Raw genomic sequence first — 12,537 nt, forward strand, 5'->3', positions numbered from 1 at the left:
TCTCTACTAAAAATACAAAATTAGGCCGGGCGCGGTGGCTCAAGCCTGTAATCCCAGCACTTTGGGAGGCCGAGGCGGGCGGATCACGAGGTCAGGAGATCGAGACCATCCTGGCTAACAGGGTGAAACCCCGTCTCTACTAAAAATACAAAAAATTAGCCGGGCGTGTTGGCGGGCGCCTGTAGTCCCAGCTACTCGGGAGGCTGAGGCAGGAGAATGGCGTGAACCCCGGGAGGCGGAGCTTGCAGTGAGCCGAGATCGCGCCACTGCACTCCAGCCTGGGGGACAGAGCAAGACTCCGTCTCAAAAAAAAAAAAAAAAAAAAAATTAGCCGGGCGTGGTGGCACATGTCCGTAATCCCAGCTACTTGGGAGGCTGAGGCAGGAGAATTGCTTGAACCCGGGAGGCAGAGGTTGCAGTGAGGCAAGATCACGCCATTGCACTCCAGCCTGGGCAACAAGAGTGAAACTCCATCTCAAGAAATAAAAATAAAATAAATAAATAAAATCCCTTCCGAGTCCCAGTTCCAGAGATTATATTAATGCAAGGCATGTTCACGGCGGGTGGTAGTGGGAGACCTTGGGGGCCATCTTAGAATTCCATCTACCACAGGCAGTAGAACCTAAGGTAACTTTTTAAAATCTTAAAACACCCATACACATTTTACATCTTATGTTAAAATATAGCCACGTTTATTTTACTATTAAACCTTCCCTACTCCAACTCTTTAAAAAAAAAAAAAAAAATGGATGCCCCTGGATGAGGCACCACATTGATCCTGTGGCTTCGAGTATCCCGGTCGGCAACACAAAGCCGCAGCCAAGGAGTCCAGAACAGGATGGTTTCTAAGGCCTCTGGTCCTAGCCAGGCCCAGGAAGGCTGGACAGGCAGTGGGACCCATGGCTCCCAGTGCTCGAGGACCAAAGGCAACAGGCAGACAGCCTTGACAAGAGGTATCCTGAAAGACGGTCAGGCCAGGGTACCCCAAGGCCAGATAGCTCTTCCCTCAACCCACCCCCCAATAAATAAGCACAAAACCTGGCCACTGTAGTCCCAGCCCCCAGGGATTCCCAGACAGGCCACAGGGAACTCCCAGAACCCTGGCGACAGCTACACTGGCCCCATATTCTCTTTCCCTATTGACCTGGGAACTGCCTGTGAGGAGGGCAGACTCACATCACGGGATTGCAGAGGTCCCAAAGTGACCTCTCTTCCTTGACTGACAGGTCCCAGCCCTAGATCCGCAGCCTGCAGCTGTGGGGCCCTCCTTCCCAGTGTGGACATGGTGGGGCCCTCATCCTTCCTCCCACCCACTGGGCTTGCTGTCCTGCCTATCCTGCTGTCCCATCCTGTCCTGTCCTGGGAGCCCAGGCTGAGGACAGGGGTGCAGGCAGGAAGGGTCCATCCCCATGTGCAGAGTCCAGCTGGGCAGCTAATCATCGGAGTAGCGGTTCCCTGCAGAGGAGGGGAAGAACAGGGAGAGGCATCAAGTGAGGAGCAGGCAGAGTAAGCCGAGGGTCCCTGCCCCTGGTGCTCACCCAGGACGTTGAATTTGCACAGTGGGCAGGTCTGCTGGAGCATCAGCCAGGGGTCCACACAGTCTCGGTGAAACTCGTGCTTACAGGGCAGCACCCGGAGCCACTACAGGGGTGGGGGAGGAAGGGCTCAGGCCACCAAAGCAGGACTTCACGTGGGGGTGCCTAGTCCCATGCCCCTCGTCTCAGCTGGGGAACTGAAACCTCACGGCTTCCCCCACCCCCCTGAAATTCTGCTCTGTAGCCCTGGGGGCTGAAGGAGAAGGGCCTGGTGGGGGTGGTTCCAAGGTCCCGGGAGTAAGGTGAGAGGCATCACAGGTGAGCTGATGGCTGGTCTCTACCCGGGGCACTAGCCTGCTTGTTGCAGAAGTAGTCCAGGCACACGGCACAGGTCTCAGCACCCGGATCTGGGAGGCCCTGCGCTGCCCTGCTCAGCCGGCAGCGCCGTGTCTTGAGGGATGCCAGTCTCCGCAGCACGCGGCGCTTAAACAGGTCCACCTGTGGGGAGAGGACGGGCACAGTCTTGCAGGTCCAAGGGCTGAGGGCACTGGGGCTCCCTGGGGCTGGCTCCCACCTGGCCTCCGAGCTCCCGCTGGCTCTGCCGTGACGCCTGCCGCTGGGCCTGGACCACGAGGCCTGTGCACAGGAGCATGGCCACCAGCAGGATGGCGTTCCACAGCTGCTGCAGGGGTTTCTGGGGAGGGAAGCAGTCATCAGGGACACAGGGCCACCCCCACACGCCTCCCTTAGGAACATCTACCCCCAGGAACGCCAGGGAGCAGGCAGGTGAGGTGTGCTGGTGGCCTGTGTCCTTGCAGTCCCCAGCTTCCTCTTCTGAAGGCTCCGTCCCTTCCATTGTGTGCTTCTCAGGATCACTCACTCTGCCCTACACGTCTTCCTATCCAGCTCCAAGGAGAGCCACATCCATTCCCAGCCCAGGGCTCTCTGGGCAACAAACCTGATGTTTTGCACACACAGAAGCTTCTATCTGGTAGCCTCAGAGACTCCCCAACCTAGCACCCAGCAACCCAGCACCCAGCCTGGGACCCGCTCACTCTCCCACCCCCATCCTCCTGCACTTCCTCCGGGTCGGCTTTCTCAGGCCCTGCCATCACCCACTCACCCATCCAGCCTGAACGTTCAGACCCCCCAGTACGGGAGGGAGCCAGCCCCCAAGGGCAGGGGTGAGTCTCCTGGGCGGGGGTGGGTCTCATGCCCTCGTTGCCACCCATTTCCCACCCACGGCCAGAGGGTTCTCCTCTGCACACCAGGCCCTGCAACTCCCCTGCCTGAGCTCCTTCCCTGTAGTGCCACTTGCCTCCTCTCAGTGTCCTGTGCTGCTGGCTCCCACCCGTGTCTGTGCCTTTCCACACTGTTCCCTGTCTTGGGAACCCTCTTCCACCTTATCCCTTTCCTCGGCTGCTGCCTCCACCACATCTTGCTCTAGAAGCTCCCTGACCTCTTATGGCTGGGTGAATGTGCCCCCCTAACCTCCCACCGCACCGCCCTCCTCACACCCGCTCTACCCAGCGTTCTCTTGCAGCTGCCCTTGGGGGTCTGTGCGCTCCCATTGGTGGGAGGTCACCATAGCTGATGTGGCCACCACTCTAACCCAGTACCTCCCACCATCTTTGTGGAATGACTGAATTTGGAAAGGAAACACGACTAAGAGAACACTTTAAAGCCTGGGGGCCCCGGGCCCCTGGGCAGCCTCAGAGTGACTGAGGGAACCACAATGATCTTGACTCAGCTCGCCCCAGATGCGGTGTGGCTGCTGGGCTCTGACTACTCAACAGCTGGCTCAGGAGATGGCGCAGCGGAGTAAGCAAAACAGCACGCTCCCTCCAGGTGCGCCTCTGCACAGGGTCTGTGGATGTGTTAGGACTAATACATGCATTCACTTCAAAGCTCTCTGGAGCTGAGTGCTGCTCTGCCATCGTGTTCTTCCCCAACCGATGCTGAAGCTCATCTACCGTCATGTGGGGAAGAGGGGCTGAGAAATGATCTGATGTGAAGAGGCCACCGCTCTAGACAAGCCTGGGTGCTGCTAGTGCCACAAGCCGTTGCTCTGCTCACAGTGGAGGTGCTCTGGGGGCCTTCACTGGGAAGTGTCTGTGACCCCCAGCTCCCCTCTCCGTCCTGCCCTCTTCTCTCCTCCAGCTGCAGCTGGGCAGTGCTACCTGTTCTAGGAAGCTGTCCCCAAGCCCCAGGCTGAGTGCCTTTATCATGCCCTAGAGGGTCCCGGGGCCACCACCAGCTCTGTGCTCACCCCAGCAGAGTGACAGCATGTCTCTGGCCTATCTGCTGTCCAGACTGGGCTCCCATGAGCCCAGGGCTGGAGCAGCCCACGTTGGCCAATACCTGCTGGGGGCTGTACACCAGGAGACCGGGGCATCACTGCCTGGCAGAAAAGTAACTCAAGAAATGCTTGTGGGTAGGCTGCGGTGGTTCACGCCTGTAATCCCAGCACTTTAGGAGGCCGAGGTGGGCGGATCACCTGAGGTTGGGAGTTCGAGACTAGCCTGACCAACATGGAGAAACCCCGTCTCTACTAAAAATACAAAAAATTAGCCTGTGTGTGGTGGTGCATGCCTGTAGTCCTGGTTACTAGGGAGGCTGAGGTAGGAGAATCGCTTGAACCCGGGAGGCGGAGGCTGTGGTGAGCCGAGATTGTGCCATTGCACTCCAGCCTGGGCAACAAGAGTGAAACTCTGTCTCAAAAAAAAAAAAAAAAAAAAAAAAAAAAAGAAAAGAAAAGCTTGTGGACAGAATACCCTTGAATGCCCTTGATGCCGAGTGTTGGAATCCCAAGATGATAAAACACAGCCCTGGCTGTCAGGAGACAAAGTGACACTCCCCCGAGCCCCATGCCAGGACTAAGTGGCCATTATGGCATAAGCTCTCCAGGGCAGAGCCTGCTGTAGAGCTCCATGCCTCGGAGCAGCCAGCTGAGTGGGCTGAAGGTGTGGCCAGCCTGAAGCTCCACTGAGGCCAAAGACCCAGCCTCCCCAGGTTCATTGCATCCTGGGGAGCCCTATGTGCCCCAGGTTCAGTGCATCTTGGAGAACACACTTGTAGAGCCCCAGATGAGGATGGAGGGCAGGATGGGAGCTTGCCATCAGAGCAGTAAGGACTGTTCATTAGCTGGGCATGGTGGCTCACGCCTGTAATTCCAGCACTTTGGGAGGCCGAGGTGGGCCGAAAGCCTAAGCTCAGGAGTTCAGACCAGCCTGGGCAACATAGTGAAACCCCATCTCTACAAAAAATACAAAAATTAGCTAGACATGGTGGCACATGCCTGTAGTCCCAGCTACTTGGGGGTCTGAGGTGGGAGGGTCACTTGAGCCCAGGAGGTTGAGGCTGCAGTGAGCCAAGATCGTGCCACTGCTATTCATCAGACCTTCCTGATACATGGGTGTTGCTGCTCTGGACTCCCAGAGGCTGGAGGGACAGTGACTGGGCCCTGGGGTCAGGACTGAGAGCCCAGTGCCCATCAGGCCAGCCACTGAGATGCCTACTCCAGCCACCCTTCAGACACTTTAGTGGCCATGGCCACCCAATAATTGGGTTGGGACCACCTTGACCTCAGCCTGCAGCCTGGCCAAGGCGGCTCAGCTCTGCCCTCTGGAGCAGCCAGACCGACCTGCAGACTGCGCACAGCCCCACCCCAGGCCTCTCACCAATACCTGACCTGTCCAGAGGCCTGTGTGGGCCACCCGTGACAGGGATACACAGAGTACCGTCCCTGTTCGCAAATGAGAAACACGAGGCCAGAGAGGTGAAACTCCCAGCCTGAGATCAGTCAGCTAAGGTTTCCAAGCCAGGATTTGACCCCAAGATTGCCCCACTTGAAGCTGCCCTGCACTGCCCACGGTGGCCAACACCTGCTGGAGGCTGTACACCAGGAGACCGGGATGTGACTGCCCGGCAGAGTAGGGACTCAAGAAATGCTTGTGGACAGAATACCCTTGAATGCCCTGATGCCGAGCGCTGGAAATCCAGAGACGATAAAACACAGTCCTGGCTGTCAGGAGACAAAGTGACGCGCCTCATCACATGCAGGATGGGCTGTCCCAAGAAGCCCAGGGACGGCCTGACCACGCCTTGCTGTGATACAAAAGAGGGAGAGAGAGAGAGGGGACTTCAAGCTGGGGTGTGAGGGAGGCTTTCCAAAGAATGGTGGCAGGATGAGTTGTGAAGGTTCTAGCTAGACTAGGACGTGTGGACCCAGAGAGAAAAGGTGTCCACGTCTACAGCCAGGCATAGACAAGGCCCAGAGGCAGAAGGCCAGAGCATGTGTAGTCATTGGTACGGGGTGGCCAGAGCGTAGAAAAAAGGACTAGAAAAACAGAGTGAGTGGGTGATGCAGAGAGCTGGGGAAGCCACGCGAAGGGGTGTGAACTTTACAGGCAGTGGAATAAGGCTTCCCAATGCCTGCAGAACGTGAGGACGGCAGCTAACACTGACTGCATGTGACCTGGCCCAGGCGCCCCACTGAGCGCCCACCTGCACCATGTCTCTGAACACTCACAGCACTCCTGTGGGGTAGGAGAGGCCGTCCTTGTCACTAAGGTGGGGAGAAGCCACAGGATTTGCATTACAAGGCCACGTATGTGGCCCCATGAGCCTCCTTTCCCTAGGCCCCATGTAATCTGCTAGCACCCACCTGCTCCTGGGCACGACTGCCTCCCAGGCAGACCAAGTCCTGCCATCCTCCATAGCCATCCTTGGAGAGGCCACAGGTGGTCCACAAGGTCAGCTTCCACTCGATATTGGCAGACAGGGACTCTCCGTTGGTGATCTCAGCCGTGGCCTGGGTCCTCCTGGGAGGGAAAGTCACCAGGGCCAGATGGAAGGACTCTTAGGAAGGGAGGCCCAGACCCACCCACCCCAGCTCTGCAGGAAAAGAATACCTACGACTGTCGCCCCTGTTGGCCTTCCACTTTGCCCCAGGCCTTTTCCCTCTATTGGTTTTTCCAGTTTTCACACCAGGCCATGGAAGCCTGCAAGCCCAGGGAGTCCATCTTCCTCCTTGCTGGGGCCAGTCCTCTCTGCCCACAGAGCCACCTCCTTGCTCCAAGCTCCAGGCTCTGGCACCTCCTTCCCATCCCCTCACCCATTTTTCAGCCTGGGAGAGGACAGTCTTTTTTTTTATTTTTGAGACAGGGTCTCCCTTTGTCACCCAGACCGGCGTGCAGTGGCACAGTCACAGCTCACTGCAGCCTCTACCCCCGGGGCTCAAGTGATCTTCCCACTTCAGCCTCCTGATTAGCTGGGACTACCGGCATGTCCCACCATGCCCAGCTAATTTTTGTATTTTTTGTAGAGACTGAGTCTTGCCATGTTGCCCAGGCTGGTCTCAAACTCCTGGACTCAAGTGATACTACTTCCTCGGCTTACCAAAGTGCTGGGATTACAGGCATGAGCCACCATTCCCAGCCGAGAGGGCAGTCTTAAAGCTAACAGTTGGCTGGGCGCAGTGGCTCATGCCTGTAATCCCAGCACTTTGGGAGGCCGAGACGGGTGGATCACAAGGTCAGCAGATCAAGACCATCCTGGCTAACATGGTGAAACCCCGTTTCTACTAAAAATACAAAAAAATTAGCCGGGCGTGGTGGTGGGTGCCCGTAGTCCCAGCTACTCAGGAGGCTGAGGCAGGAGAATGGCATGAACCCGGGAGGCGGAGCTTGCAGTGAGCCGAGATCACGCCACTGCACTCCATCCTAGGTGACAGAGCGAAACTCTGTCTCAAAAAAAAAAAAGTTAACAGGCCGGGCCCTGCCAGGCCCAGCCACAGTGGCAGCAGGGGCAGCAGCAGGAGCAGTGGCAACGGGGGCTCATGCCTTTAATCCCAGCACTTTGGGAGGCCAAGGCAGGTGGACCTGAGGTCAGGTGTTCAAGACCAGCCTGGCCAACATGGTGAAACCCTGCCTCTACTAAAAATACAAAAAATTAGCTGGGTGTAGTGGCACATGACTGTGATCCTAGCTACTTGGGAGGCTGAGGCAGGAGAATCACTTGAACCTGGAAGGCAGAGGTTCCAGTGAGCCGAGACTGCACCATTGCATTCCAGCCTGGGCAACAAGAGTGATACTCCATCTCAAAAACAAACAAACAAAAAAAGGCTAACAGGTAAGGCCCTGGTCCCAAGCCCCCTCAGTCCATGGGAGAACCAGGGGCTCTCTGTACCCAGGGTCAGTCCTTTGAAGTCTAAATGCCAACTCACTGCAGCAGTGCATCCAACAGCTTGGTGACATTGGAGGAATAATGGAGGACGATCACTGGCCTGAGCAGAAGCTGGGATATGTCCAGCTGCAGGGAGACAAGGAGGTCAGCAGGCCTGGGTCCCCCTTTCCCCAGCTTGCTTACCCTCATGGCCTGGTCTGATTTACCTCTCGGACCACGTTGTGGTTCAGGATGAGGAGAAGCAGGGCAGAGGCTCCCAGGAAGAGGGCCCGCCGCATCTGCAGAGGGATAGAAGGTGAGAGGCTAGCATATACCCTGCCTGTACACCTGTCTCACCACCTGCAGCCCCAGCTGCTCTTAGCTCCTGGCCCTGCAGTGAGCAAAACTCTGGACAGACTAGCCATAAGCTGCTTGAGGTCAAACGTGGAAACCGCTTCCTTCCTCCTGCCTCCCTTCCAGATGCGCTGTGCCTTCCCTGGTCCTAGCAGGGCAGTCCCCGCAGTGGTCGCCAGCAGCAGCTCCCCCATCCCATACTCTCAGAGCCTGGTCAAGCTTCCCAACCTCTCTCTGGCCTCCTCTCACCTCCCTGCTTCGAAGCCATGCTGACTCCATTCTTCAAACTAGGGTGCCCTGACCCACCAGGCCTAGGGCTTCTCTGCAAGCTCTTAGGGGCCCATCTAAGGAGGGCCTGGCTCTAGCAGATGCCTTGGAATCCATTCCTCCAGCCGCCTCCCCCATAGACATCCCCTGCACCTGCTGGACCAGGGCCTTGGGATAGGCCTGCGGGCCACTGCCCTTATTCTCCTGGTGGAACTGGGCCGCCTGCTCCTTGCCCACGTATGCCACTGCAATCCAGCCTTCCACCGGCGCCTCCTGTTCGGCATCCACGATGTCCATCTGTATGGCAAGAGGCCATGAGCAGAGGGAGGAAGGGTGTGGGGGAGGAGGGAGCCGGGGTCATCACAGTGGATGCAAGGACAGAGTTCGGAGATCATCTGGCTCTCAGGTTTGGGAAGCCTGAATGCTGGGGGCCTGGGGAGCCTGGGGAGAGGCGCTGGACTGTCAGGGCTTGGTGGAGGATGAACGTCGGTTCAGGGTGCGGGGTCTCTAGGGAGGGTTGGGAGAGGGGTTTAGTGATGCAGCCAGATGGCTCAGCAGCGCTCACCAGCAGCAGACGACCGCCCAGCAGGGGCGCCGGGTCGGCTTCGGAGCCGATCCTGACGCCCTCCAGGACCAGAGCGTCCTGGCGCGGCAGTCTCACGTCCACCCGCACGGCGCGGGCTCCGCCCCGCCCCGCCCCGGCTGCCGGCTCGCTGCCGTCCGCCGCGGCCCCGGGCCCCGCCAGGCCCAGCCACAGCGGCAGCAGGGGCAGCAGCAGCAGTAGCGGCGACGGGGGCGGCGGCGGAGGCGGCGGCGGCGATCTCAGCGCGGGGCGAGCGGCGGGGCCCATGGCCAGACCCGGCGAGCTGGCGCAACAGTGGGGCCGGGGGTCCTGGGCGCGGGGGGGATCGGAGGGAGCGAAGCCGCTGCCGGACGGGGCGGGGCGCCGGGAGGGGCGGGACCGCGGCCGGACGGGGCGGGGCACCAGGAGGAACGGAGTGGGCGCTTGGCGGCTCCCGCGCCCAGACTGGGCCGCGGGCGCCCCCTGGTGGCCGCGGAGAGCTCAGGCGCCGGCGGCAGAGGGAGCTGGAGAGGAGCGAAATCCGGGTCGCAGCGGGAAGGCGGGAAGTCAGAGAGAGGAGGTGCTCGCAGGCAGCGGGATGCTCCGGCAGCGGACGCGGCAGCGGGGCAGACAGGAAGATAGTTGGAAAGGGCGACCTGGGGGAGCAGAGACACGATCAGAGCCCGAGAAGGGCAGGAGCAAGGGATGTCTAAGGGGCCTGGTGGCAGGCCCTTGTTCTGTGGCAGCCCCGTGGACCCACGGGGTGGCCAGGGCCAAGTCACATCCCTCTCTTCCCCGGTCCTCCCTGTCTCGACCCCACTAAACAGCAGAAGGCAGAGAACCAGAGACTGGCGTGGGAAGCCGACGGGGGAGATGGAGGGGCAGGGGAAAGGGGCTGGGTGGGGGGCAAGGCAAGACGAAGCAGGCAGGGACACAGTGCCTCAGTGGGACCGAGAGGCTGGGTCACTTCCCTCATCTGTGGACTGGGCACCATAGGCCGGGCGCGGTGGCTCACGCCTGTAATCCCAGCACTTTGGGAGGCCGAGGCGGGCGGATCACCTGAGGTCGGGAGTTCGAGGCTGGCCTGACCAATATGGAGAAACCCCGTCTCTACTAAAAATACAAAATTAGTCGGGCGTGGTGGCGCATGCCTCTCATCCCAGCTATTCGGAAGGCTGAAGCAGGAGAATCGCTTGAACCCGGGAGGCGGAGGTTGCGGCGAGCCGAGATCGCACCATTGGACTCCAGCCTGGGCGACAAGAGTGAAACTCCGTCTCTAAATATATAAATAAGCACCATGTAAAATCAACACTGCCTCACCCCCAGCAAATAACTCAAACGTCTACTGGAATGTGGAATTACCACTACTGTTCTAAAACTTGTCCGTTTCTCCAAGGTTTGGGGCTGCTGGGAGCTGGCTCAGTCTGAAACCTGAGCCTTTAAAAATTGTATGGTGGGCCGGGCGCGGTGGGTCACGCCTGTAATCCCAGCACTTTGGGAGGCTGAGGCGGGCGGATCATGAGGTCAGGAGATGGAGACCATCGTGGCTAACAAGGTGAAACCCCGTCTCTACTAAAAATGCAAAAAAATAGCTGGGCATGTTGGGAGGCGCCTGTAGTCCCAGCTACTCGGTAGGATGAGGCAGGAGAATGGCGTGAACCCGGGAGGAGGAGCTTGCAGTGATCTGAGATGGTGCCACTGCACTCCAGCCTGGGCCAGATGAGCCACAACACTCTTTTTTCTCCAGAAAAATTGAAAGAATTTTACAGTGAACACCTGTATGAACACCGATATGGGATGACCAAGTTGCTCCTGAAGAAGTGTGAGATGGGAATATAAGACAGCCCCCAATATCAGCCAAAAGACAGACAAATGGAACATGAAATAGGCCAGAAACTGACCCACACATCTAAAGATGGTGTACGTCAGAGGAAACATTGTGTTTGTGGAGATAGAAGGAGGCAGTATCATGGACTGTTTGGTAAATTGTGCTGAGAAATTGAATTAACCATTAGGAAAAGAAATTAGACCCCTATTACATACACATCATATACAAAATATGAATTCCATATAGATTAAAGACCTAAATAAGAAAAGTAAAAGTTAAAGCATTAAAAATTATTTTTGCATTTGTTTATTTTTGAGACAGGGTCTCTCTCTGTTGCCCAGGCTGGAGTGCAATGGTGCCTTCTCAGCTCATTGCAACCTCCACCTCCCAGGGTCAACCGATTCTCCCACCTCAGCCTCCAAAGTAGCTGAGACCACAGGGGTGTGCCACCATGCCCAGCTAATTTTTTTTTTCTTTTTTGTAGAGACAGGGTTTCACCATGTTGCCCACGCTGGTCTTGAACTCCTGGGCTCAAGGGAACTGCCTGCCTCAGCCTCCCAAAGTGCTGGGCTTACAGGCATTAGCCACTGCACGTAGCTAGATTCTCTGTTCTATTCCATTGGTCTATAGTAGTCTCCCCTTACCTGAGGTTTTAGTTACCTTCAGCCAACCGAGGTCCAAAAAAATATTAAATGGAAAATTCCAGAAATAAACAATTCATAAGTTTTAAATTGCATGCTGTTCTAAGTAGCATGATGAAATCTCTTGCCCTTCCTCTCCATTCTACCCTGGATGTGAATCCTCCCCATGCTGTAAATGTTACCACCTGTTAGTCACTTAGTAGGCCTCAGAGTTATCAGATTGAAGAAACACAGTATGTGTTCAGCACTACCTGAGGTTTCCGGCATCCACTGAGGATCTTGGAATGTGTCGCCCAAGGATAAGGGATCAGTACTTGGATATGTTACTAACGTTTTTTCATATGTATGAAATCACTCTTCATAAGCTACAAAATGCACTGTGGAAGCCCCGTGGTGCCTGTGGAGAGGCTTGCTTCTCCAATTCTGTGACTGTCCCAGCCCATCTGTCAGCCCCAACAACAGGGTTGCAAGGACGCACCCTGTAATCAGCCAGGTCTTTGGCTCCATGTTCTGCCTGTCCTGTCCCCACTTTCTCCCTACCCCTCACCCCACCGACCTAGTCACCCCTCAACATACACACTCCAACCAGATGCAGGTCCTTGTTCACGCTTGTCCCCCACCTAGAACACAGTTCTGCTTCCCCACAAATATCCACATCCTAGCCTTCCATCAGTGGGAGCTGGAGCCCCCTTGCAAACTTGGTGGGTAACCAGTTCCCTGTGGTGTGTTCTTCCATGGGAACCCCTGGTTATCGCAGAAGGAACAAGAGCTGGAGGATGTTACCTCAATGTGGGTGGGTGTAGCTCAGCCCAGCCAGGGGCCTTCTCCTGCTTTGGGGTGAGGAGGGTTAGGGGGTGGGTAAAGAAACAGTAAAGATTGGAGCCAATGCTGGTGGGGGGCAGAGTGCAGTGTAAGCCCAGGAAGTGAGGCAGCCAAGGATGGGAGATTGACTGCAAGGAGATGAGTGACCTTGAGGCCCTGCCTAGGAGTGGAGTATCTGAGGAGGAGGGGACTGGAAGACCCCAGAAGCGGGGGAAGGGATGCCAGCTAAGAGACATGCAGGCACCCTGCTCCCAGGGATGGACAACAGGACCCTCAGCCCTGTGGACTCTCTCTGGAGTAGCCCAAGCCGCAGATCCAAACTCCCAAGAGAGGGTGGGGAGCTAGAGGGGACAGGGCTGTCAC

At 57.2% G+C, this 12,537-nt stretch overlaps 1 protein-coding gene across 3 annotated transcripts; it reads right to left on the reverse strand.

Annotated features, from left to right (window-relative positions):
* Positions 1-661: 661 nt before the first annotated feature.
* RNF215 (ring finger protein 215) lies at positions 662-9,264 on the reverse strand. 3 transcript variants are annotated; one of them, XR_004031001.1, is made up of 9 exons: positions 8,887-9,264; positions 8,475-8,618; positions 7,928-7,999; positions 7,762-7,847; positions 6,202-6,358; positions 2,110-2,229; positions 1,877-2,033; positions 1,539-1,641; positions 662-1,455 (listed from the first exon to the last, which is right to left on the reverse strand). XR_004031001.1 is itself a non-coding variant. In XM_003258072.3 (9 exons), the coding sequence occupies exons 1-9, from the start codon at positions 9,169-9,171 to the stop codon at positions 1,433-1,435; spliced, it is 1,134 nt and encodes a 377-aa protein (XP_003258120.1). In that variant the 5' UTR covers positions 9,172-9,264; the 3' UTR covers positions 662-1,432. The 3 variants fall into 3 exon arrangements, 2 of the variants coding, with proteins under 2 accessions (XP_003258120.1, XP_030671957.1); XM_003258072.3 differs by having other exon boundaries at positions 1,890-2,033; XM_030816097.1 differs by lacking the exon at positions 2,110-2,229 and having other exon boundaries at positions 1,890-2,033.
* Positions 9,265-12,537: the final 3,273 nt, after the last annotated feature.

This window comes from Nomascus leucogenys, chromosome 7b (assembly GCF_006542625.1).
Source record: "Nomascus leucogenys isolate Asia chromosome 7b, Asia_NLE_v1, whole genome shotgun sequence".
In the NCBI taxonomy this organism is placed as follows: domain Eukaryota; kingdom Metazoa; phylum Chordata; class Mammalia; order Primates; family Hylobatidae; genus Nomascus; species Nomascus leucogenys.

Excerpts from the sequence above, each read along its gene's own strand:
- RNF215 (XM_003258072.3), bottom strand. The coding sequence starts at position 9,171 with ATGGGCCCCGCCGCTCGCCCCGCGCTGAGATCGCCGCCGCCGCCTCCG. Across the intron at positions 6,359-7,761 it reads CTGTTGGATGCACTGCTGCA|GAGGACCCAGGCCACGGCTG; the intron begins GTGAGTTGGCAT and ends TTTCCCTCCCAG. Across the intron at positions 1,456-1,538 it reads GTGCAAATTCAACGTCCTGG|GGAACCGCTACTCCGATGAT; the intron begins GTGAGCACCAGG and ends CCTCCTCTGCAG.